General features: G+C 51.9%; 1 protein-coding gene across 1 annotated transcript; it reads left to right on the top strand.

Annotated features, from left to right (window-relative positions):
* Positions 1 to 1,375: 1,375 nt before the first annotated feature.
* On the top strand, positions 1,376 to 26,302 carry TMEM72 (transmembrane protein 72). The gene is made up of 5 exons (XM_061405746.1): positions 1,376 to 1,952; positions 17,017 to 17,083; positions 18,781 to 18,852; positions 20,369 to 20,508; positions 21,850 to 26,302. Exons 1-5 carry the CDS (start codon positions 1,883 to 1,885, stop codon positions 22,278 to 22,280), a joined length of 780 nt encoding a protein of 259 aa, XP_061261730.1. The 5' UTR covers positions 1,376 to 1,882; the 3' UTR covers positions 22,281 to 26,302.
* The last annotated feature ends 758 nt before the right edge of the window (positions 26,303 to 27,060 follow it).

Below are 27,060 nucleotides of genomic sequence, written 5' to 3'. Positions count from 1 at the left end.
AGGCTATTTGACCAGACGTGGCTTCCATATTCGTTCCTCGGCCTCTATGAAGAGGAAGCTGTAACCGGGACCACTGGGCTGAACAGACCCCACCAAGGCCTGGAAGGACTCCATGTCTTCTGAGCATGGAGGCACCAGCTTTACACCATCACTGCTATTATCAAAGAAGAAGCAAGATGTGCTGTGGGGCCAGCCAGAGCTTCCCAAGATGCTCAGGGAAAACAGGTTCCTCAAGGACACGAGGCCCAGAGCGCTGACCCCAGCCCCCAGCAGCCCCACCTGTGCAATTCAGCACGTGCCAGAGATCCAGGTATCGCAGCAGAGAGCCATGCAAGTGCCAAGGCCTCTTTAAACTGGGAAGTTTGGAGTTGTCTGCTAGTAAAACACAGTCAAGCAACAAAAAAATTGATATATATGTTAAATCATACTTTTTTTTAACCTCAGTCTTAAAGATCACATGAACACAGAGCTTCTTAAACTCATTCAAAGTGGGAAAAGAGTGTGAAAAATACAAGTTCTTTATGAAATCTTAGTCAAGTTAATTAAATTAAAATAATTTAATAGAAAGAATATTCCTTATATGAGGGTACATACATTTTCAACAAAGAGAAAAGCAAAGCAGACTAAGCCTGATTTTCTATTGTTACTAGAATTTGGTCTGGGTTTTGGCTTTTTGTTGTTGTTTTTTTGGCGTATAGTTGCTTTATAATGTTGTGTTAGTTTCTGCTGTACAGTAAAGTGAGTCAGCTCTACAAACACATATATCTCCTTTTTTTTTTTTGATTTCCTTCCAATTTAGGTCACCACAGACCACTGGTTTGAGGGGTTTTTTCCTCCTAATTTAGTGGTTGTTTTTGTTGTCTATCCCACAGGGGCAGAGGCATAAAATATTTCAGGAAAATGTCTGGAAGGAAGATGAAGACTTGATAGAATTGATCTATGTCAGTTAGTAAATTAAAAATTAGTAAAAGCCCACCATTGTCCAGTTTTAGAAGACAGTCTCCTCCAAGCCTCCCTCTGAACATGTTTTGAGGACCATCAATCCAGCAAACACTCTCATTTGTTTCCTGCAAAAGTTACCAAGGCACACGCATATCTCTGGGCTTCCCCAAGGTCACTCAGTTAATTATTGACATAGAAACTCACCTCCCAAAGAATCATAGTAATTTCCCACATCACCTGTCAGGGGTACGTATCAGGGATGAAGAAAATTCTGTGTGTGGCATGGGCCTGAGAGCATGTCTGGTCAGAGTCCGAACGTGCCACAGACTTGAAAGCTTTCTAATCCACCTATGCACAGAAGAACAGAAGCTTGGGACTCCTTTCAAAAGTTGTTTCTGGGATTTAAAGACACATGCCTCTCTCCCATACACACACACAAACACGAAGCTGCCTGCACATCGTCCCCACCAGACACTGACTCTCAGACCCTCAGGCTTGAGGCCCAGGTGTGACTCTCTCTGGGCCTTTCTGTTGCCCAGTAAGGAACAGCCTGGGCTGGCTCCTCCGCTGACTCCCTCCTCCCAGCCAGAAACAGTTAATTGCCAGCTTCAGGCTGCCTCCAGCCCAGCCCTAATCGGCCTGATCTCCGGCGGCCACGCTGGGGCCGCGGCAGCTCCAGCCCAGGCCCTGGCTGTGCTGAGTGGTGAGGGCATTCTTCCAAGGTAATGATTAAGCCGAGCACCTGGCAAGCTGGGAAGGTGAGTGCTATTCACACCTCGGCCAGGCTGAGGTGGCCTGGACTGGTTTGGGAAGGCAGGCCCAGGGTGCACAAGCCCAGAGCTGGCAGCCACAGCCTACCGCTGGACACGGGCAACCTGCAGCCTCTCGGGCTGGAGCTTCCACCACCCGCCCTGCTGGGACCCTGCCTCGCCCGGGCACCATGAAGCAGCAGGTGTTCTGGACGGGGCTGGAGTACACCTGCCGGCTCCTGGGCATCACCACCGCTGCAGGTAAGACCCTGCCTCCCCCTCCGGCCCCCACGCATGGGGCACAGCACACAGGGCTGCCCAAGGGGCGGGCGCCGGCCATGGGGGGTGGGCAGAAACACCTGGCCACATCTTCACCTTCTTCCCCCAAACCCCAGAAACGCTCTTCAGGGTAGTGGCAGATGCAGTGGGGTGAGCCTGGGGCTGGGGTCCAGGGTCACGATACAGAATCCCAGCTTGGCCATGTGACCCGCCATCCATGTGACTTTGGGAACCCTCAGCATTGTCATCTGTGAAATGAGTTGAGGGCCGCCCGCCATCCATGGGACTTTGGGAACCCTCAGCATTGTCATCTGTGAAATGAGTTGAGGGGCCGCCCCGCCTTCCTGGGGGCTGTTGTGAGGTGGATGGGGGAGACCTGAAGGTGAAAGTGTAAAGGGCCAGGCAAAGGTAAGAACCGGACTCCTCACTGTATGGGCATGGAAATGGTCAACGGAGTGCACCTTGTTTTATTCTAACCACAACCCACTTCACAGAGGGAAGCTACACTCGGAGATCCCAGGCTTCCCTTAAAGCACCATGGGTTTGGGGAAGAAACAGTTCCCCTTGCAGGGCTGCTGTTCCCCACCCAACCCTATCTGGGGGCTGCTTGGCTTGCTGGGAGGACAGATGGTTACAGAAGAACCTGAGTAGCTGTGACTCCGAGCTCTGCCTGCTCACTTCCCCAACTCAAACCTGGTCCTGAACCCGGTGCCCCCTGCGTGGTCAGGACCTTTGCTGGGAAAGTGAGCAAGCAGCACTCTGAACCCCTAGCTCTGCGCCCCACTGAACTTTAAAGACCAGGAAGAGACACCCACTGCTGATCAAGTCCTTGTTTTCCCACTGCTGCTCACAATCCCACTGCTGATCAAGTCCTTGTTTTCCCACTGCTGCTCACAATCTCACTGCTGATCAAGTCCTTGCCTTCCCACTACAACTCACAGTCTTACGCATGCATCTTGGCAAATGGGAAGCGGCCCCCAGCTGAGCTCAAACAGCGCTAGTCCCTGTCACTCACCGATGCATGACCTGGGGAAAGCCACCTGGGTGCTCCGGGTCGTGCTTTCTGGTCTTTATGATAAAGATAACTGGACCTGCTGGCCAGGTGTTTTGGAAGATCAAGGATGCATGAACTGAGCATAGCTAAGTGGAACTGAGGATATAAGCCTCTTGAGAGAAGCCCTAGGACATACTTCAGAGCTCCAAGGGGATCTGTGTCATTCCCAAGGTAATATGCTAGCAAACAGACTTTTCTCGCATGTAACCCTGAGTTAGCACAGGGAGGGCTGTCGTCAGTGGTCTAATCCCACCCATCCTGTTACAAAACAGAGCACTAAAGTTCAAATAGGGGTAGTGACCTTGCTCAAGGTCATGCTACAAGCCAGGGGGACAGCAGACCTGGAACCCTGATGCCTCGACTTTTTAAAAGGCCAGGACTCTGGCCAAAGAGCTCCTTCTTCCCAGGGTAAGAAGCCCTGTGCCCCAGGGGCACTAGAGGGTCCAGAATTGCTCTGCTGAGGGTTCTGGGTAAATGCACAAATGGAGGCCTCAGCTCCAACCTCTGCTGGAACCATCATGAGGCCTGGACCTGGAGGAAAGAGCCCCAGGCCACCGTCCCAACCAGCCTGGGGGAGGGATGGCCTGGACCTGGAGGAAAGAGCCCCAGGCCACCGTCCCACCCAGCCTAGGGGAGGGAGGCTGGAACCGCCATGAGGCCTGGACCTGGAGGAAAGAGCCCCAGGCCACCGTCCCAGCCAGCCTGGGGGAGGGATGGCCTGGACCTGGAGGAAAGAGCCCCAGGCCACCGTCCCACCCAGCCTAGGGGAGGGAGGCTGGAACCGCCATGAGGCCTGGACCTGGAGGAAGGAGCCCCAGGCCGCCTTCCCACCCAGCCTCGGGGAGGGAGGTTAACCTGAAGGGTTTCTGTGTCTGGGGCTCGACCCTCTACCACTGCTGGTCTGGTGGAGACCCTGCCATCCTCTAAGCCTGGGTTTCCAAATATGTGAAATGCACCCCTTTCATCTGTCAGAAATCACAGTGACACTTCTCCCTGTCTTTGCCTGGAGGGGAGGCCTGGCTCCTGTTGGGAAGCTGTTTTAAGAGGTTTATAAACTTCTAATGGATTAGCTGCAGACAGTTTAAAAGTCTGATTTATCTCAGCCAGTGGAAGGGTCTGCAGCTACACACATATAGCACACACACACACACACACATACCACACACACACACATACACCCACACACACACACACACACCCCCACACACACACACAAACTGCACCTCTGAACCACAACCCTTATCTCTTGCAGAAAGCCATTGTTAATGCAGAGGATGGGCCTCCCGCTTGGTTTTGATATAGAGTCCAGGTTAAATATAGGCCACCATATTTCTTTCTAATGTCCAGGCTTTCCAGAAATGGTGTTTTGGGGCTTTCTAGAGTGCTAGGAGCAGGTGGGAAGCTAGAAAGAGGGGTGTTAGTTATCTTAGGAAAATCTCAAGTTTCTTTCAGCATGCCTGAACTGCTGACCTATTTCCAATGTGTGAGATCTGCAAATTCCTTATTCCCTTAAGCCTTTTTTTTTTTTTCTTGAAATCCTCTGCTGAGAGGTCCAGGCCTTGTGAATAGGACCATTGCTGCCAGAGGGGAGATCAGACTTGAGACAGAGGCTGTCACTTTGCAGAAACCCTGGGAAACCTAAGTAGCCCTGGGCCCCCTGTGCGAGGAGCCTGAGTTTCCTGGAAACTAGGAAAAGCGTGTGACCCAGGTCACCTGGAGTGTCACCTGCAGGGCCCAGGCAGCTCCTGATCCAGCAGCCCCTCCCGGGTTTCCCTTTCCCTCTGCAGAAGGATCTGAGGCTGTCAGCAGCTCAGAAGGTCCCTGGCCCTGGGGACACACACCAGGGTGGCAAGCCCAGCAGCTGTGGCCAACGCATGCCTTGTGCAGGGCTTCTTGGCTAAGCTCGCCTCTTATTCCCCACTCAGCCCCTCTAAATGAAGCTCCACTAGGCTGTCCAGGGGTCCCACAGGCCACTGCTGCCCCACCCCCGGCCAGCCCCACGAGTGCACAGAGTATTGCCACTGCCAAACAAGGGCACCCAGGCTTCGCAGATTTCACCCCAGACAGAAGCATTTTTAAAATCAGAAAATGAGACTGTTCTTGCCTGTGGATCAGTCGTAAGTTTCCCAGATCATCGCAGACCCACTTCTCCCCGTTTACCATGCGCTTGGCTAGCATCATTCATCGGTGCCCCTTCCCTGGCCATGGGAGGCACGGGGAGTCCCTCCTTTGCTGAGATGTGGCACCAGGCACTCAGCACATGTGACTGGTTGAGGCCACCCTACCAGCCTAGTGCCCCCAGCACCGGTCCATCCTGACCGGGCACAGCCTCAGGCAGGTGCGGTCACGGTGAGAGTGGATAGAGTTACACTGAACAAAGGGAGGTCGACCAAACACTTCCTAACTCTAAAGACTGGCCTTCTTTTTCTCTGCAATATTATATGATCGATTTTATGGAATGAAAGATTTGTTAAATTCTATAGCACTTTACAACTTTCAAAAGTTTCACACACATGATTTCGTACAATTCCACAGTAACCCTTCGTGTTTCTTTTGCCTACTCCCCTATCGCCCTTCTGTCTCCCCCCTGGTGGCCATCCATTCGTTCTCTATGTTTGTAAAGTCACTGATATGGAATCCAGCTACTCACGCTCTGTCTTTGAATGATTACCAAGCATGTTTGACCAGCACCACCATGACTATCTCCAGCCAAACTCCCTCCTGGACCTCATCTGGGGACAGACAAATCTGCACACCTTTCCAGAGGGAATTATCACAGTAGGAACTTCCATGTATGTGTGCAGAGATACCTGACTGACAACAGACTCAAAAGTCAATTATTAATTAAAGTCACTGTTGCAGACCTACCAGTGTCCATGAGGACCCAGCGCTGAGCTAAATCTCATTTGACAAATGAGGAAGTGAAGGATTAGAATGTTCAGGTAATTTGGGAGAGGTTAAACAGCCAGTGAACAGCAGGTCTGGTCTTCCGGGTGGCGCAGTGGTAAAGAATCCGCCTGTAATTCAGGAAACATGGGTTTGATCCCTGGCTCAGGAAGATCCCCTGGAGGAGGGCATGACAAGCCACTCCAGTATTCTTGCCAGGAAAATCCTATGAACAGAGGAGCCTGGCGGGCTGCAGTCCACGGGGTTGCAAAGAGTCGGACATGACTTCGCGACTGAGCACACTTGCACAGAGCGGGTCTGGTGTTGGAGCCCCAGTCTGCCCATCACCCCGCAGTGATGCAGCAGGACAAGAAGTCTGGAGTCCACCTAGGGTTCATTCAACTGGCAAACGTTGACTGAGTCCCCACTTTGTGCAATGTAGGCACGTGGATTAAGATGGCATGACCTCTAGCCTGGAGAAGTGTGTCTGGGGGCTGTCCGCACACATCTCCCAAAAGGACACCACACGGCCAACAAGAAAATGAGCTGGCTTGAGACAAAGCCATTTTAAGCAAATCCTGCTGATCACAAATCAATGTGGGATCAACCTGGGGTCGCTTGGGAATTTTGTTCTGTTCCAGGTTCTTGACCCGTTAACCTCTTCTCTACATAAGCTACGGAGCTGCATTCCTGACATCCCCATGCCTTGCACAGCCCATTCAAATGGAGACTTGGCTTATTAATATAGAGGATAAAGGAAGCATTTAAACCTAGATGTTCTCATTATTTTTTAAAGAGTACAGCAAATGCATAGTCTGACTTTAGTCCTATTTAAAGCCTTTGGAAGAAAAACAACTGATGCTTCTGAGACAATCATCTTGGGCCCTTCATACTAATGTCCACCCTTCTTAAATGGATGTCCCTGTGGCCTTCCTCCTGCCACCTCTGGAAGCTTCACGCACTCCAACAGTCTGCAGGTGGATTTATTACCCAAGCAAGACCTTACTGTTTTCAGATCTTATAGGTGGATATAGACTGTTTTCCACTCTGATCGTCCCAATGAGCAAATGAAATATCCCCATCTTTGCTCCACCCTCCTACCATTAAGTGAAAGTGAAGTAGCTCAGTGGTGTCTCCAGGCTCCTCCATCCATGGGATTTTCCAGGCAAGAATACTGGAGTAGTTGCCATTTCCTTCTCCAGGAGATCTTCCTGACCCAAGGATTGAACCTGGGTCTCCTGCATTGGAGGCAGACGCTTTACCGTCTGAGCCACCAGGGAAGATGCTCCTACCATTGGGAGATAATAAATTTGGTCCAAGCATTTCTCTCTTTACTTCTTTATGCCTATGACCTCCTTATTAGGGGCTTCCCTGGTGGCTCAGACAGTAAAGAATCCTCCTGCAAAGCGGGAGACCCAGGCTCGATCCCTGAGTTGGGAAGGTTCCCTAGAGAGGGGAATGGTTACCCACTGCAGTATTCTTGCCTGGAGAATTCCATGGACAGAGAGGAGCCTGGTGAGCTACAGTCCATGGGGTCACAAAGAATCAGGCACAACTGAGCCACAGACACTTTCACTTCACTTTCCTCCTCCTTGGAGTTAGAACAAAAAATCCAGAAGTCCACCTAAGACTCATTTATCTGGAAACCATTGGCTGAGTTCCCGCTTTGCACAGTGTGGACACACAGATGAGAATGGTGTGACCTCTAACCTAGAGACGTGTGTGATCTGACCAGGGGGACAAGCTAGTAAATACATATCCCAGTGCCTAGCTCCAAAGCATAGTATTTGGGAGGGTGAATCTGTGTCCCTCTCTACCACTTACTAGACATATGACCTTAGCCATGTCACCTAGCCATTTTAAATGTCAGTTTTCTCACCTATGAAATAAGGATAACAAGTTCATCTACCTTCTGGGGTCATGAGCATCCAAAGAAACAATGACTAGAGCAGCAACCTTCACGGCACATAGAGTCTCACTCAGCACCGTCTAATTTTAGAGGGATGTGTAGGACATATGGACTGCACAGTGTGAGCTGTGGGATCTCCTTGCAGGATGGAAAAGAAAGATAGAGGAAAGGAATAAGCTAACATATGATCCTTGAGGCTAGAAAGGAAAAGGGGGCTATACTGTGAAAGCTCTAACCCTGAGTCATATTTTTCTTCACGTTTTGAGCTTGGGCCATTGAGATCACCCCACAGGACACTGGTTATTCCTACACGATGTGTAGTGATGAAACCAGAGGAAAGATGGTAGCCTCATTATACTTTTCATGGACTAACCGTTCTTTTAAGATTATTCTTTAGTCTGTGCAACCAACTGAAGAGAATTATCATCAAGAAGGAAGGTAGCCAGAAACTAACAGCTGACACTGGGGCTGTCCCCAAGCCTTTCTAGCTTGCCATAGGCCTTGGTAAAGATCCGATTAAAAAAAAAAAAAAAACATGGTATATGCAGCAAGAACAGAGAATAATTGGAGGCATGGTCATTGTTTCCTAATGCCAGGAAAGCTGCCATATGGAAGGTGAGTGAGCAGATACATTCTCTTGGAATACAAGAAAGCATAAGAATCAAATACTTGAGCCAAACACTTTGATTTGAAATCAAAACCTAGAAGAAATTTCTTTTGTGGGTTTCTACAAGAAGGATGTCATTCTGCATCCAGGTTAATATCGTCAGCAGTGTCAGTGAAAGTCCGTATGTCCCTCCGTGTAAACGATGTCACCGGCAAAAGGCAGTATATTGTCCCAGGTGGTGTCTTAACCTTGACTCTTATAGCCCTGAAGGAAGAGTTAATACTCTGCTACACAGCCCTTCCAGAAATTTGAAAAGGGGAAGATGGTTCGCAAGCTATTCTATGAACTGGCATTATTGTGTTGTCAAAACTAGATAAAGAAATCACAAGACCACTGGTGACCCAGTGGTTAAGACTCTACTTCCAGGGCAGGGGGCACGTGTTCAGTCCCTGACTGGGCACATGCCACTTGGTGTAGCCAAAAAAAAAAAATTTTTTTTAAGGATACACACAAAGAAAATGATTCAAAAAGGTTAGACTTAAATGTAAAACCCAAGACTATAAAACTTCTAGACAATAGGATAAAGCCTTAGTGATGTGTTAGGCAGAGATGTTTTTAGGTACAATATCAAAAGTCCAATTCATAGAAGAACAAATTGATAAACTGCATAACTTCAAACTTAAAAACAGCACTCTTGAAAATATAATGTTAAAAGAATGAAAAAGAAATCAACATAGACATGATGATAAATAAGCACATGAAAAAATATTCCACATGAGTAGTCATTAGGAAAACGCAAATCAAAACCACAGTGAGATACTACCACATACCTATCGGAAAGGCTAAAATTAAAAAGACTCACTATACCACATGCTGAAGTGTTGGCAAGGATGTGGAACTCTCATGCACCACTGATGGGAATTTAAGATGGTACACTCACTATGGAAATGGTTTGGCAGTTTCTTTAAAAATTAAACATACACCTACTGCGTGATCCAGGCGTTCTGCTTCCAGGTATTTATCCAAGAGAAAAGAAAGTCTATGTTCATACAAAGATTGTACATAAAGGCTCATAATATCTTTATTTGTAATAGCCCAAACTAGAAACAACCCAAGTGACAATCAACAGATAAGTTTTAAACCAAAGTATATATCCACAGTACTCAGCCATAGAAAGGCATGAGCAATTGATACTATAATATGAATAAATCTCAGAATAATTATGATGAATGAAAGTCGATAGCAAAAAAGGAGTACATCTTGTACGATCCCATTTGTATAAACTTCCATAAAATGCAAACTAATCTCGAGTGACAGAAAACAGATGAATGTCTCCCTGGGAGTGGATGCGAGGGTGCCCAAGTGGCACTAGAGATTAAAAACCCACTTGCCAATGCAGGAGACTTAAGAGACGCAAGTCTGATCCCTGGGCTTGGAAGATCCCCTGAAGGAGGGCACACAACCCACTCCAGTATTCTTGCCTGGAAAATGCCATGGACAGAGGAGACAGGGGTAGGCTACGTTCCACAGGGTCCCTAAGAGTCAGACACAACTGAAGTGACTTGGCAAGAACGTACGCAAGGGAGTGGATACAAAAGTGGGAGGGTAGGGTTACAAGACACGAGGAGGCCTCTGGGTGATACACACGCTCATTATCTTGAGTGGAGTGATGGTCTCCCTGGTGTATACATATATTAATACTTAGCAAGTTGCACATTTAAGCACATGCAGTTCACTGCATGTTAACTATGCCATGATAAAGCTGTTTTTAGTAGATGTGTCAGCTATCTATTGCCACAATAATGCTGTAAACCTTAGACATGCAGCCATAAGCTGTGTGTGTCTGCAAGGCATGTGGAACCTTGGTCCTTGGACCCAGGATCAAACCCACATCCCCTGCAGTGGAAGCAGTCTTGACCACTGGATGGCAAGAGAAGTCCCCAGAAATAAGCTTTTATTGTTTGCACATCTGGGCGAGGAGGCTAGGAGGCTCTGCTCATGCAGACTGAGTGTGCTCACCTCTCTGAGGATCAGACAGCTGTTGGTCCATCTACATCGCCTTGGCTGGGTTGATAAGGCCGCTCATGCTCCAGCAGGCTGGCATAGACAGCCTATGATAACGGCAGGGGCACGAGAGGGTAGGTCCGGTTCCCAAGTCCGTTTCACATCTGTGCTTCCCTGTTACCTGACAATCCTGCTGTCCAAAGCAAGACACAGTGCTGAGCTCAGAATCAAGGGGTGAGGAGACAGACTTCTCTTTAGTGCAAGGGACTGCATTGGCATATAACAAAGGGTGTGGATCCCACGGGGATGAAGACTGGGGAGGCATCACTGCAACCTGCCAAGGTGCTTTGGCCAATCTACAAGGCCAGACAAAATAGCTTCTTGGGTGCTCCACTATAGTCTAAGACAGAGGATCTGGTAGAGAAAGAGGATCCTGTTGCCTTCAGGACATTCTGCCTAAGCAGGCATGTGAGTGTGATGGAGGGCACGAAGGACCACCCTGCACTCTAATCTCTTCTACTGAATATCTAAAATTTTCTTCTATAAAATCTTGGCCTCTTCTCATAGGTCTCTGAACCCTGGTTCCTAGGTGTCCGTTGAATGTCTCTCAACACCCGAGCAAACTTCCCCGCCATACTTAGAATCTGCCACAATTCCTTCTAAGTTAAGAAGCTTGCAACTACTCCCTTATTGTCTCATTGGATTCTTAGCAGCTAGTTCCTGCATCTCTGGGTTCTTAGAAATGGTGCAGATATAGCTTTCAGGTCTACAGTCAGCTGCGACCCCTTCTGAACCATCCCCAGCCGTTGCCGTCAGACCAGTGTTTCCCTACAGAGATGTCCCTACAGACATTAAGACCAGTAGGAGATATGCCATTGCTGTGGACGAAGAAAATCAATAAACACAATGCGGGGTGTTAAGAGGCACCTTCAGCAGCAGTGAGTACGACCTTCTCCCCCAACTCCCCAGGCATCCAGGGCCACGGCCACTGCCTGGCGTGGAAAGTCAGTCAACACGGCCTCTAGTGACCTCTGAGGTCAGTCAGCACGGCCTCTAGTGACCTCTGAGGTCAGTCAGCACGGCCTCTAGTGACCTCTGAGGTCAGTTAGCACGGCCTCTAGTGACCTCTGAGGAGTGTCCTGCATTCTTGCCAGGACACTGCACTGAGTGCAGTGAAGTCACTCAGTCGTGTCCAAATCTTTGTGACCCCACAGACTGTAGCTCACCAGGCTCCTCTGTCCACGGGATTCTCCAGGCAAGATTACTGGAGTGGGTTGCCTCTCCCTTCTCCAGAGGATCTTCCCAACCCAGGGATCAAACCCAAGTCTCCTCATTGCAGGCAGATCCTTTACTGTCCGAGCCTCCAGGGAAGCCTGCACTGAATGTGAGACAGGCGTCAAAACCCAACCCAGTGGCCGAGTCCAAACAGATAAGCTCCAACCAGCCCTGACGCTGGCCCTGAAGCAAAGGAAGCAGAGGTCAGAATTTGTGGAGACAGCCTCTTGGCCATTAACCTTAACCCAACCCAGACAGGCCCCAGCCTCAGGAGCACATGGACACTTAGCAGGATGCACAGAGAGGCTTACACGCGAGATGTAAAGGTAGATGGGGCTTTGGACCATTTATATCAGGTGAGACTGCAGAAGGGATCTGCAAGACAGGAAAATCAATGAGCAACATTTGTATATGGAGAAGAGCTCTTGAGCCACAATAAAAACATGTATTAATGGAAGGAAAGGATAAGAATAAACCCTCCCCTTCCCTCATGGCTACAGATAGGAATGCCCTGCCTCTCCTAATAATGCTATTAACCATCAACTACATTTGCACAACACTCTATAATTTACTGAGGCTCATAGCCAGTTATCATGTTTTATGATCCCCATTTTCTGGAATAGGAAGCAGACAAGGGAGTTACCATTTGCGTGAGGAACCGGATGCTGCTTTTCTGATCAAGCCTCCCATTCTCTTTGCCGCAGCCCAGCACATCCACCCACACTTCTGTCCAACCACATTCTGGGACCAGAGCTTTGAGATGCCTGGAAATACGCTCTGCTGTGTGCCTGGCCCAGGCCTGCACCACAGGTGTAGAATCTCTGATCCCTGCTAAGGCTAATTAGAACAAACAGCTCAGGATGGCAACTCAGAAGAAAGCCCTGGCCTCTGGGAGAAGAAAATACTGTACTGAGGTTGGACACAGACCAGACAAGACGGAGAGAAATCAGAGGCCAGGGGATGAGATGAAGAGGCCAGGCTTGTCCACAGATGCTGATTATAACAAGACTCCAGGAAAGATGCCTCCCCAGGGACTGTGAGGGAACGTGAGATGGAGCGGTGGGACAGGCTGTGTCGGGGTGGGCTTGGAAAGTGGTTCTGTTGGGCTGGGACCAGGGCAAGAGGACCCTACAGGATGGGTGACCAGGAGGGACGGAAGGAGTCTAAGGCCCCTCAGTGGGAACGTGAAAGCCCACATACCACTCCACCCAGTACCCCTACCACCTGCAGCACGAAGAACGACGCAACTCAGGACCAAGGCTGGCCTGGGGCAAGTTTTCTTATGGAGACGTTGTCATAATGAAGCCTTGATTCGGGAGGCATGATGGCACTCGTCCCCCATCTGCATCCTCAGCTCTTCCGTCCCCATCCCCAGCTCATGGCGAGAGCCGCAGCGTCATTTGTTGGGCTGAGTGGCTGATGTAGGTTGGCCCATTTACTCAGAGCCCTGCAAAACCATTGAAGATGAGATGGAAGCACAGTCTAGGAATAGCTGCCGGGAGACACCATGCAGCCTGGGCAGGCAGCAGCCAGGCAGCAGCAGGGTCAAGGCCACAAGCAGACAGATGGGCACAGAGGAAAGGAAAGGCTTCACGTCTGTCAGTACTGCCGCCATGTCAGCGGTCAGCCTCTGAGAGCAGGAGCCCCAAAACTAGGAGGACCAAGCGGGGGAAAGACTTCGCATCTGTCAGTACTGCCACCATGTCAGCGGTCTGCCTCTGAGAGCATGAGCCCAAAACTAGGAGGGCCAAGCGGGGGAACCTTGGCCCCAGTGTCGAAGGGCCTTATAGGCCTCCCGTGAGAATCCCCTGTGGATCTCTTGGCCTGAGGGGTCATGCTCCCAACGCCGGTCCCCGCTCTCCTCCTCCAACCAAAGGCCATTCCTCGGTCCCTGGGCTTGCAAAGCTAGCATGTTTATTCTTGGTTGAGAGCTCTTAGAAGGGTGACCTCACTTCCCTTGCTCCAAAATGGGCTACCTGAAGGCTGGGAGAGCTGAACAGGCCAGAGTCAGAGGGAGGAAGGAACTCATGTGTCTGGACCACCTGACGTCTCTCAGCACAAAACGCATTATTTTCCCCAATCCAAGCAACGACTCTGGGAGATATAACTAATTCTACACATTCCACACATGGCAAACCCAGACCAGATGGGCTAGGGAGGGCCTGTGCACTAAATCTCTTCAGTCATGTCTGACTCTCTGTGGCCCTATGGATCTAGCCCACCAGGCTCCTCTGTCCATGGGATTCTCCAGGCAAGAATACTGGAGTGGGTTGCCGTGCCTCCTCCAGGGGATCTTCCTGACCCAGGGATGGAACCTGCCTCTCTTATGTCTCCTGCATTAGCAGGTGGGTTCTTTATCGCTAGCGCCACCTGGGAAGCCCCGTGGGTTAACTATCCACAATTACCCACTCAGAACCAGGAACCCAACCCAACTCTTTTTCCTATTGTTATTCTCATTTTTTAAATTTTCTTTTTCTTTTTTGGCCTCACCATGCAGCATGGCAGACCTTAGTTCTCCAACCAGTTCTCAAACCCACACCCCCTGCACTGGAAGTGCAGAATCTTAACCACTAGGGCGTGAGGGAAGTCCCTGTTACTCTCATTTTTCAAGCTACAAACAAGCACTGCCTCTAGAGTGTTCCTGAAATGCCCCTTTGACTACTGATGCTCTGTTTAAAGACATCAAAATAGCTCTCCATGTGCCAAAGGGGTGCAACTTAGGGAAAGGGGCTGAGTTCCCAAGACCCTCTCCTGCCATCTGCTGGTCATCCACCAGGACCCCCGTGCAAACGTACAAAGACCACAGAGGTGAATGAAGGCCCTGCCTCACCCCAGAGGTGAACAACCGTAAGAATCGCCCTGGGCAGACGGTCCCTTCCCCCAGGCCCTGGGTGGGAAGATCCTTACCTGGGCTGGGCTGTGTTCTTGTGCCAGAAATTGAGCACCTGTGATGTGCTTGGCTTTAATTAACTCACTGAGTCCTCAGAGAGATCAGCAGAACTATTAGCTGGCAAGTGTGAAACTGAAATGCGGGATCTGACTTAGACATCCATGACTGGCTGGCTGATTGGTTGGCTTTACTTACACTCTCTACGCCTCCATCACCTCTTACATGAAATGAGGGTAACAGAGTACTCTCACATAAAACTGTTGTGACGACTAAATAAGTTGTGTGGTACGCTAAGTCGCTTCAGTCGTGTCCGACTCTCTGTGACCCGATGGACTGTACTCCACCAGGCTCCTCCGTCCATGGGATTCTCCAAGCAAGAATCCTGGAGTGGGTTTGCCATTCTCTTCTCCAGGGGATCTTCCTGACCTAGAGGCACTTGGGAAGCCCCTTAAATAAGTTAATAAATGCAAATGCTGGAGACAGGACAGAAAACATAGTGAAAACTAAATACATGAATATTTGTTGCATCACACACACACACTGCCTCACACACACACACACACACACACTGCCTCAGACACACACACACACACACACTGCCTCACACACACACACACACACACACTGCCTCACACACACACACACACACACACTGCCTCACACACACACACACACACACACACTGCCTCAGACACACACACACACACACACTGCCTCACACACACACACACACACAGGTCCGCAGTGGAAACCAGGAAATGGTCCATTGCCTGGAGCTAGAATTCTCAGTTTTGTTTTGTAGGTCCTTCACTTTCTAGATGTGTCCTTGGGAGAACCACACAGGTCACTGAGCCTCATCTCCACCTCTGTAGAAGGGGGGCACATGGAACTCCCTGAGTCATGGGGCCCTGGGGGGAAGCAGAGCGTGTACACGCATTGTAAGTAATCCACTGAGTGCTCCACAGGTTATGTTGACACCGCAGAGGGTCATGACGCTTCAGGGCATCCCTGACCCTTAACCTGGGACAAGCCAGAAGTCAGTTACACTTGACGAGGACACAGGTGTGGTGTTCTCCACCGCCCTGGCCCTCAAGCACAGGGCGCACCAGAACCCAATCCCTAAGGATACACTGTATCCCCTTCCTAGATGGACGAGCTCTGTCCCCTTCTCCCTAAAGTACTTCTGCATCCCACCGCGAAGTGAGGGGTGGAGGGCTAGCGGCTGAGAGACTGAACCCTGCGTGTCAAAAGTCAGAATTCTGCAGTGGATCGAGAGCTCAGGTGGCCCAAGCATGGGAGCTTACACAGGGAATCCACCAGCGGAGGGAAGACGCACCAGTGCCCAGGGAAGCCGCCCCCAGTGCAGCAGAGACAAAGGGCCACACGCCAGCAGCTAAGAGCAGCAGCCCGGCCCTCACTCTCTGGGGGGCAGCGAGGTGAAGCCACAACTTTGCAAATACCAGTGTGGGTCATCAGAGCCTACAGAGAGAAATGTAGGGTGCATGGGCTGTAACATGGGATGCAGGGACTGCAATAGGGTGCATGGACTGTACTCAGGTAGGGCCAGAAAGAGATCTGATCCATGGGTCACTACGGTGGGAAGAACGTCTCCAGACAACCTGTATGCTGTCTGTGGCGTGTGTCCTTCCTCGGGCAAATGGGTTGGCGCCACGGCTGGTTGAGTGAAGCCATGAGAGTGAGGAGACAGCCAGGACCCAGCAAGTCCACAGAGCTGGGTCTGAGATGGATTCATCCCGGACAAATGGGAGTTCAAGTATTTGAGCACAAACACCAACTGCCAAGAAAAGGGAGGAGGCGAGACGAGGCTGAGCCGCATCTTGTGTCTGAGCAAAACTCCAGGGACTTCATCAGCACTGGGTCCAAAACGATGAGCCAAGAGCGTTCAATACAGCGGCCAAGCCAGCAAGTGAGAACGAGGCCATGAACACAGCAAGAACAGTGATCTGGGCAAGGGAACGAGGTGGGGGTGGGTCCCACGGCCAAGCGCCGAGGCCCAGACACACAGCACCCATGGGTCTACAGGATGGTGAAGGCCCTTGAAGCCACTCCACATGGAGGGCAGCTGAGGAGCCTGGGGCTCGGGGCCTGTCTGTGGGCTGTTTCAGGGGGCACTCGGGGTGGCAGCGTGACCAGTGTGGAAGAGGACGGGCATCTTCTCTGGGGAGGCTGGATTAAAAAGCCTCTGGGCTTATGCATAAATGCCCTCCCATTCCCAGAGACCAATCCGGAAGTTTCCTTGCCCTCCTTCCCAGCCATAGCTCCCTGTGCCACATGGAGAAGAGATCCCCTGACTCCCTGTGCCCAGGAGATGGCTCACTCCATGGCCAAGGAGCCTCCGCAAGGCAGTGCCATGGCTGGAGCCCCCAGGCCCACACTTCCCTCCTCTTCCTCCTCCCTTAGTGCTGATCGGCGTGGGCACTGAGACCTTCCTCCGGGGAGAGTTCAAGAGCCTGGCTTTCTACCTGCTGTGAGTATGTGTGCATGGGCCCCTCCCTGCCAGTATGTTCTAGTCCAGCTTACCCCAATCCTTCTGCAGAGATTCACCTGCAGCACCTCCCCGCATCCCACACGAGCTCCACTCTGTACCAAAGGCGAGAGGAGTATCAGGGGCTTCTGGAATATCCTCGTGTTTGGAAAGGACTTTAGACAGATCATCCCATAAACCAACCAGTCAGCATTCCATCCATCCACCCCCCCATCCACCCACCCTTCCACCTACCCGTCCATCTCTCCACCCACCCACTCCTCCACCTACTCATCCATACATCCATCTGTCCATCTCATCAATCATTTCCTTATTCAGCAAACATTAAGCAAGCTCTTTTTTTAGAGAGATGGGAATCAGTTCAAAGGACTCTCCATTTGAGCTCCTCTATATGCCAGGCACAGTTAAATGTTTTATTTATGTTATGTCCTTTACCTTTGACAGAGTTATAGAGGAAGTGCACATTATACAGTCTGCTTTGCAAATTAAAAGAATTCAGAGGAGTAAGCAGCTCAGCCCACATCACCAAGCCCAAGACCAGCAGGGCCCAGATTGATCCACCCGGGGCCCCTTAGTTTCTCAACCTCAGCCTTTCTCTTCTGCCAGATGCCTCTGCAAACGCCCCCTAGTGGGAAAAAAAAACCTGTGCGGGGTGAGGAGAGCCTGGGGTCCCTTCCCCGCCGGTCCTGACAGCCCAGCTTCTCAGCAGGCCACCTTGAGGGACCACCATCTGCCTGCAGCATCACCAGGCTGCATCCCCCGCCCCACCTGCTCGCAGCCACACCTGCCCGCATCACTGTGCCCTGGTCTGTGTCCTAAGGAGCCCTCCCCAGGGCTGCTCCTCAGGGCACCCTCCTTGGTTTGCAGTTAATACATGGATCACACCCATCAGCTCCCAATCCCATCCTACCCTTCCGGTCCGTCTCCACTCTACCACTCCAGCCACTTAAGACTAGGTCCCTCTGACAATCTTCAGTGGATCCCACAGCCTCCAGCCCACACTCCTTTGTCATCCTCTGGCCTCTTCCTTATTTCTTATCCCTCAGTTTATACCCCAGGAACTTCTGAGTCTTTCTCAAACTCACCCATGTCACCACCCCTCTAAGCCGTTACTCCATTCTGTAGAGCACAAGAGCACCTTCCCAGTCACTCCAGCATTCCCAGAGCATGGCATTTTTCCCTGCATGCCTCCCGAGCCTGGAGCCCCCACCAGACAGAGTGGCTTTCCCTGGCTCCGAAGGCCCTCCCTGGCTCACTGAGCCTGTCCCCAGCCACTGTGCACAGTCCTCCCGGAGCCCAGAAGCAGAGCAGGCCTTCCTCCTGTCCACATGGCTGCCTCGCTCACCCACAGTCCTGGTGACCCTGGGTGGATGGATGTGCCTGCCAGCGTCCCAGCAGCAGTGTGGGGTCAAGGTGGTCCCGCCGGCCTGTGGGTCCCTCACCGCCCTCTGGGCCCCGGCCTCCACCCCACGCCCACAGCTAAGGCCCAGCGCAGCCCAGCACAGGGCCTGGCATCCAGGCAGCTCCTAGTGGCTGTTGGCTGGATGGCAGGATTCAGTCAAGAAACTCCCGGTCAGTTGTTCAGCTATGCACAGAAGCCCAGGAGGCCAGGGCGCTGTGAGGACGCTCCCAAGGAATGTGAAGAGCGTGTCTGGCCTCCCTCACCTGTCTCCACACAGCTTTACAGGAGCCGCCGTCTCCGTGAGCGAAGGGGCCTACTTTGTGGCTCAGCTGCTGTCTGTCTGCTTCCAGTAAGTAGCCGCTGGAGCTCCCCCAACACCTCCTTCCCAAACACCCCAGAGGCCTCCACCTGCGAGCACACATCTGCGAAGTGTTCCGCTCCTGGAGCAGCGGGGGATGGTTCCCTGCCGACCCTGCAGTGAGCCCCAGCCCAGACTTGGGCTCAGGCTCATGGGGCTCAGTGGCCCCCTTTACCCTTCCCCCAGCCAGGGAGTGGACTGACACACCCATCACGGGCTGACCCCACCCAGAGTCCCCTTGCAGAGTCATCCTCATCCTCCGGAAACAGCCGGTCACCATACCTGCCAGCAACCAGGGGGCAGAACCCCACAGAAGGCCAGCTTGGAGCACGCAGAGCTGGGTTTGAGAACTGACTCTGCCTCCTGCCAGGACGCAGGGACGAGGCCAGGCCTTGGCCTCCAGGCCCACTTGTGGGGAGGACGGCCGAGCTGGCAGGGGCGGGGAGGCCGCCGGCCGCACCTGCGCTCAGCTCACGGAGGCCGTCGCCAGTGTGGCCGAGGAGCAGTGCTGGGTCGCGTCCCCAGGACCTACAGGGCTGGCTCCCTAGGTGGTCAGCGTGAGGAGCCAGGCTTCAATCCAGCTGTCCTGGCATCTTGCAAGGCCACTGGCTGCCCCCAGGGGCACTAGCCCTGAGGCAGAAGCCTTCCCCCATTCCTGCGGAACACCACTGCTAAGGGACCCTTGCAGCTTCTGGGGGCAGGGGAGGGTGCTGCCCTCACCCTAAGGGGCGCGTTACCCTCTCTGGACTTCCTCCATCCCCACCCTGGGTTTGTAGCAAAATGATGACCACCAGGGGGCGCCAATGGACCACGGCAGAAGGCTCTGGTCCCACGTAACCCGCCACCCCGTGCAAGCCTGGGCTGTGTGCGACGCCGGCTTCAGGCCGCGTCAGAGGTGAAGGAGGTGGAGCTAAACGCAAACACTGACTTCCTCTGCAACTTGGCGGGAGCATCCTCAAGGAAACCTGCGCAGCATCAGACCGCCAGGCCCGTGGGGTCCCTGCTGCCGGTTAACAGAGAAGCCCCTCCAGGCCGATGCCACCTCAGGTCTAGGCAAGGCCCTTTGAGCGGGGAGCAGCTGGATTCCAGCCCGGTCGCCCATGTGTCGAGGACAGCGCACAGCCCTCCAACCGTCCCAGCCAGGGGTCCGCTGGGCTGCACGCCGTCCCCACCACACTGGGGACTTCAGGGAGCCCCTGAGACTCCTCCTCTCTTCCCACCGCCTTTGCAGCCTCCTGAGAGCATTAGCTTCCTCCCGCTAGACCAGACAGCTGTGGCTGCACGGCCTTTCAGAAAAACTGTTGGAGACCCTCTGGAGGCTCAGGCAAGGCCCCTAACTGTGAAACCCACAGTGAGGAGTTCACGTCCTGGGAGGACCTCAACCAGGGGCCGCTGCAGAGAACACTGCCATAACGGAACCCAACCCCAGACTCAGGGCTTTTTACATTGCGGGGACTTTTCCGGGCGCCTCCCTACTTCCTGCCAATCCTGGACTTCCTCCCCGCAGGTGCCAACCAGGGTCCCTGGCCTACAGAGCAAGAGAGAAGGCCCGCTGGCTGGGCTGCTTCCAGAGGTTCCTGGCCTACATGCTGCTCTCGGTGGCCTGCTTCCTCCACCCTGTCCTGGTCTGGCATGTGACCATCCCAGGTAGGAGCTCCAGGAGGTAGTGGAGGCAGGCAGACTCCGGCCGAGGGGAGGCTCTGAGCAGGAGGGTCTGAACCCCCTCTCATGGGCCTCCAGTGATGCCGGCTCTAGGCCCCCACTGGCCTCTTTCTGGCATAGATCGCAAGGATCAGGAATTGATCAAGAGGCAGGAACATCCCAGGAAACGCATTTTTCCTGCAAATGTCCAGAGGTTATACCCACAAAAGCGAACTGACCTTTTCTCCAATTCCTGTGTGTGATCTGAGCTTTCAGAGGGAGCGAGATGATCACTTCTCCATCCAAACCCTTGTGTCTCCTTAGCCCCTACCCATTCAGGTCCAAACTCCTCAGCCTGGTTTGAAAGGCACACTAAATGGGACCCCCAAAGGCCCTCAAACCCCTCTTCTTATCCCTCTACTCACCCTGCTAGCCAGCCCAGTTTTCTGACCTCAGAAGCCAGAAATGGATGCTTCTACCTCCTGGGTTTCAGTGATGACTTTTTCTGCTGGGACACTTCTCTCTCCTCCCTAGCTGTGAAAATTGCACCCCTCCTCAATACCCATCTAAAATGCCATCTAAAATTCCTGGCATTTGAACCCCTTTGGAAACGAGGTTCAAAGGCAGAGCCTCCTCTCAGGGCCACTCCAGGCAGCCTTCAGTAGAGTCAGACTCAGCACTGCCACGGTCAGAGTGAGCCACAACCTCCTACCTTTACAGAGGGTGAGATACACAGGCGGCTCCGGCCCTGGCAGGCAGGAGAGCCACCTTCACGCCTTCCTCTGGACATAGAGGGGCTCCCAGCAGGAGACAGGGGGCCTCTGGCCTGGAGGCTGCGTGAGGGGCCAGGGAACACTGTGGCGGCTGCACCCAAAGGGCTTTGCAACTCCCTGTGTTTACTGGAGGCAGGTGGTAGTAAAGGAGGTTGTCCCCACTCCCAGGAATAGAAGGCAGCTCTGATCCAACCTAGAGTCCAGGTTGCTGAAGGCATTGCAGGTCCAGACACAGCAAGCCATCCCTGAGAGGGAGGCCGAGCACAGTGCAGGGAGGACAGGCAGGAACAGCACAAGGATCCACTTCCTGCACCAAGAGGGCCTCAGGCACAGGGCCTCCTGGCTAATGGTCACGGTGAAGACCCCAGCACAGGCTGGCCCCGCTGACATCCCCCGCTGGCCAGGCAGCAGCCTGCCACAGGGTCTGATGTGGGTGTGTGAGGACAAGTTAGGTGTGTGGGCTGGAGCTCTGGGGGCCTAAGTGTGGCTGCGCAGGCCACCTGCGCAGGGACGGTGGGCATCTGGCTTTTCTCGAGGATGTGTCCAGCATCCTGACCTCCCAGATCTCTTCCAGGCTCTATGCTCATCATCACCGGTCTGGCCTACTTCCTGCTGAGCAAGCGGAAAAAGAGCAAACCTGCAGCAGAAGTGCTGGCCCCTCCTGAGCAGTACACAGACCCCTCCAGCAGCGTGGTGAGCACCACCGGTTCTGGGGACACCGAGCAGACCTACACCTTCCACGGAGCCCTCAAGGAGGGACCTGGCTCCCTCTTCATCCACATGAAGAGCATCCTGAAGGGGACGAGGAAGCCCAGTGCGCTCCAGCACCCAGACACACCGACGGAGCTGCCTCTGGAGCCAGCTGGCTCGCTGGCCAAGAAGCAGGTGCAGTTTGAGGACAGCGTGGTGAGAATCAGCCCGGCCCTGGCAGAAGGCCCGGATGATGGGGACAGCGAGCCGGAGGAGACCACCTCTGACACCACCCCCATCATCCCGCCCCCCTAGACCCCACTCTTCCTCTCTGCCCTTGCGAGCCCCGGCCTCTTCTGAGCTGCTTTTTCCAGGCTAGGGGATGCTCAGCAAGGAGTCTGCATAGATAGATGGTCCTTCCAGGAATTTCCTGGTGTCCAGGGCCCCTCGGGGGAGCTCAGAGTCTTCACCGGTCAGCTCTTCAGGGGTTACCAGACATCCTCATGGTGGCTGGGCCTCTGGGGCCACTGGGCAGCAGGACAGGTCCTGTGGAGACCGTGGGGGCAGCACAGATGATGCTCACGCTGCCTCGAGCCCTCACGGGTTCCTCCCTCCTGGACCCAAGCCGGAGAAGTCCTGGTGCTTCCCTGAAGGACAGTATCACTCCCACCTCACACAAGGCATCAGCCCAGACGTCCTGGGGCTTCTTTGGCTCCTGACACCGGATCCTACACTCTACACTGGCATGGCCCAGCTCCTCTCTGATGGCACACCTCAGCTCTGCAGGCCCAGCAGTGCTCTGGCAGCTCATACATCTCAAAGGCAGGTGCTGACGACTTCTGTGGTCCCAAACTCCAACTGAGAGTATTCAGGACGGGAAGCGGGGAAGGAAGGCAAGCTGGCAAACCCCCAGGGTGGGAGCAGCACCGAGCAGTAGGCCGCATTCTCTGCGTGCTCCAGTGCTGGCGCCCGGCAGCAGAAGTCACAGAGCCACTCAGGGAGACAATGCAGCTCTGTGCTCACTGCAGGGAGAGCTGGGCTGGGAGAGCGATGCTTATTCCAGAAGCATCACTGAGGGCTCCCCGTATCCCCACCACATGGGTTCTCAAGATTCCAAGCAGATGATGTAAACTAAAAGAGACTGTGAGCCGACAGTCTTCAGTCATGAATGCCAACATACAGGACAAAAAGCCTGCTGTGTGCAGGGGCCACACAGGTGGTGTCTTGCAGACTCACACAGCTTGGAGACACGGCTCTGGCCTGCTTGCTGACTGGTAGCAGAAGAGGTGAGAAATGTATGCTTGTTCAAAATGGGAGAGAAGGAAGGAAGAGCAGGAGAAAGAGGGAGGATAGGGGAGTGGGCAGGCAACAGCCCAGCTCTGCACCTCAGGGCCACGGAAATGACAGTCAACCCAGAATGCACAAATAAAGTTGAATCAAATATTCAGTTAAGGAAACTGCAATATATATTTCTAAAAAGTGTTCTGCTCCTTCGGGTGGTTGCAAGGCAGAACAGACGTGTTATTCTTCATAAGCAATCTTAATTAATGAGCAGTTACCTTATAATGCTTCCCCATTCGTGTGTGTGAGCAAACACTAGGCTTCTGCAGAATAAACCTTAGAGCACCTGCTTTGAGGTTTAGGTAAGAAACATGTGCTTATTCTTGTACACTTTTCCACATTTCCTACAGGTTATTTCACAAATGTACGGAAATAGCCAACCAGAAGCTGGCATCAGTGTGGTGCCTAAACGCAGCAAGTGTCCCAAACAAGTAGACTCCTTCCGGGGCGGGGAGGGGAATAGTTCTTCTGTAAAACCAAGTGAGAAAGGATACTCTCATGAGCCCTCAAAGGTGGAGGCTGCAGAGTTGTTTCTTTAGCCGCCACTAAGGAGGAACTTCAGGAGTCACTGTCTGGGGAGAATGAGTAATATGGATCGTGGGGATGTGTAGGCAGGGATTGTGCTGGATTTGTAATGGGCCAGGGTTCTCAGGCTGGCCTGCTGTGCACCCAGGGTGCCCAAGTGGGAAGGAGTTAAGGTCCCCACCTGTCTTGGGGGGCTGGGGCAGAGGTGATAGGCAGAGACACCCTCACTGCACAGGCCTCTAGGGAACACAACGCTCCTGCCCCATTCCCAGCCCAAGTCAGCTGAGCTAGATCCATGACTCGGTCTCAGTAAGCAGCTGGGAAGCACATCTCAGAGCCTTCAGACCCCTCAGTTTATTAAGAGATGTTTAATAAGATGTTTAATAAGATGTTTAATAAGAGATGTCTGCTATGGCACTGTCCGCGAGGTGGGCACTGGGGGGTCCGGGTGATATTCTGAAACCTCTAGGTCTCCTGGTGGGGTTCCCTGGTGATTCAGACAGTAAAGAATCTGTGTGCAATGCAGGACACCTGGATTTGATCTCTGGGTCAGGAAGATCCCCTGGAGAAGGGAATGGCTACCCACTCCAGTATTCTTGCCTGGAGAATTCCACGAACAGAGGAGCCTAGCAGGCTACAGTCCATGGGGTTGCAAAGAGTCAGACATGACTGAGCGACTAAACACTAGCACACTAAGGCTTCCTGGTGCCTGCAGTCAGAAAGGGAATCTGCTGGGAATGGAGCATTGGGGGCTCAGGTGACCATGAGCTCACCCAGGTTAATAAGGCAAAGTTCTTCAACACTCTTCTTGCTGACCCCACCCCCCCTCCAAAACAGGCTTGGTGAGGTCATTCAATAGCCCAGAGCCCTCATCTCTGTCCACAGACCAGGCAAGAAAGCAGCACCTTCCTCAAAAGCAGGCAATCACCACGTCCCCATTTGATTCTCAGTCCAAAACACTAACCCGCATCCTTATCTACTGCCGTCCTTACAAAGATGTCCTGACTTCCATCTCACTGAGAGACAAAGACGAGAAGGGCTGACCTTGCAGCAGCCTGCCCCACTTTCTCAGCAGAAGGCAGAGCAGATGTAGCGTAGATGTCTAGGAACTGTTGGAAGTGGAGCACTGGGCTGAGGTGGGGAGTGGGATGGGGGTGGTTCTTAAATCTGCCCTTAACACATTGACTGACTTCCGCCAAGCTCTTCACCTCTCTGGTTCCAGGTTCCCCTATTAAGTAGGAATAACAGCACTTCTCTCAGAATAGGTGCAGAGTCTTCCAAGAAAGATGGGGAAAGTGCTTTTTCAGATTACATATCACCCAAGTCAGTGTGAGTGCTTGTTGCTGTGGGGCCTCGCAGTGAGAGAACATCAACAAGGCTTGTCTCCAGGGCAAGGCCAATGCAGGTCGCAGCTGCAGATTCCAGGGCTTGAGCCTGGAGAGGGTGCAGACACCACACTCCAGCTTCAGCAGAGAGTCAAAGCAGACCCCCAGTAATGAGGAGTCATGCTCTGGGGTCGGTGGGGGTGGGGGTGACCTAGTATTCTAGTCTCTCTCCCATCAGTACTAAAGGATTATTTTTTAATTTTTAAAATATGTTTATTGAGATATAGTTCAAGTACCACACAATTCACCAAAGTGTATAATTGAATGTTCTTTGTTATATTCATAATCGGGTTTACTACAAACTAAGATAATGCATATTCATCACCCCTACAAAACGTCTGTTACTCGTTAGCAATTATTCCCCACCCTACTCCACTCCTACCCTAAGCAACCACAATCTACTTTCTGTCTTTTTAGGTTTTCCTATTTTGGACATTCCATGCAAACGGAATCATATGCTATGTGGTCTTTTGTGACTAGCTTTAGTCACTTAGCATAGTGTTCGCAAGGTTCGTCCATGTCGTACCACGTGTTTCACTCTATTCCTTCCGTGGCTGAACGCTCTTATATGGAGGTTCAGCTTGCACTCATCTCCTGATGGGCTTTTCATTGTTTCCATTTTGTGCCTGTTATGAATAATGCTGCTGTGAACATCCTCAGGTACAAGTTTTAGGGTGAGCATGTATTTTCATTTCCCTGATACATACCCAGCTGTGGAATTGCTTGGTTAAGTGGTAAATCTATGTTTAACATCTTGAGAAACTGCCAAACTCTCTTGCAAAGGGGCTGCATCACTTTACCCTCCCATCAACAGTGTGTGAGGGTTCTGATTCCTCCATATTCTCACCTACACTTGTTATTGTCTGATTTCTTTTATTATAGTCATTCATTAATTATGGTTTTGATATGCATTTACTTAATTCCTAGTGGCTTGGGGCAAGTTTCCATGTAATTATTGACCATTTCTGTACCTTCTTTGAGAAACACCCACCCAAATGGTTTGCCCGTTTTTTAACTGGACTATTTGTCTTTTTATTTTGATTGTAAGAAACGAACTTTTAATATATTATGGATACTAGAATTTTATCAGGTATGAAATGTCAAATATTTTCTCCTACTCTGTGGATTGCCTTTTCTCTTTCTTGAAGTGTCTTTTGAAGCCTTTTCTCTTTCTTGCCTGATTTTCCTAGCTACCACCACCAGTACAACATTGACTAGAGTAAAAGCAGACATCTTTATCTTGTTCCTGAGTTGTAGAGAAAGCAATCTTTCACCATCAAGTATGATGTTAATTCAGTTTTTTGTAGATGTCTTTACAAGGTTGAAGAAGTTTCTTTCTATTTCCAAGTTGTTGAATGATTTTATCATGAAAGGTTAGTGGATTTATCAAATGCTTGAGGGAAAACTGTAATGTAAAGTGAGAATTGGAGGGAGAGGGCCCCCCTGTGTTATCAGCCATTTAGCCATCCTTGCCCAGAGTGGACTACAGGTACCTGGAGTAATATCCAAGACAGAGAGCTGAGAGGGAGTGAGCCAGTGGGTCATGACTCAAATGCCACACACCCTCTCTGTTCTCACCAGGATTTAATAGATTTTCTTGAGTGAACATGTCTCCATTTGCTATATGCCCTTAGGACAATTTCCAGAGATCTTAAATAATGGATACTTTTAATTTCCCCCAGCTAAATAGTTGGTTTGCAGGGAGAGTGTCCCCCGAGATCCTTATGCTGCCAGTCCCTGAGTCCTGTTCCTAACTGCTTGTGGCACAGCCATGAAGACATGGCGTGTGTGCGGAGGACGCTGGCCATCGGGCGCACGAGGTGTAGTCTGGAGCCCTACCTCCG

Source organism: Bos javanicus, chromosome 28 (genome assembly GCF_032452875.1).
Source record: "Bos javanicus breed banteng chromosome 28, ARS-OSU_banteng_1.0, whole genome shotgun sequence".
In the NCBI taxonomy this organism is placed as follows: domain Eukaryota; kingdom Metazoa; phylum Chordata; class Mammalia; order Artiodactyla; family Bovidae; genus Bos; species Bos javanicus.
Note: the sequence above shows the minus strand (reverse complement) of the source record. Positions and strands in the feature narration are given on the sequence as shown.

Coding starts and splice junctions, on each gene's coding strand:
- TMEM72 (XM_061405746.1), top strand. CDS start 1,883: ATGAAGCAGCAGGTGTTCTGGACGGGGCTGGAGTACACCTGCCGGCTC. Junction 17,084..18,780: donor AGCCTGGCTTTCTACCTGCT/GTGAGTATGTGT, acceptor GTCTCCACACAG/CTTTACAGGAGCCGCCGTCT. Junction 18,853..20,368: donor CTGCTGTCTGTCTGCTTCCA/GTAAGTAGCCGC, acceptor TCCTCCCCGCAG/GTGCCAACCAGGGTCCCTGG.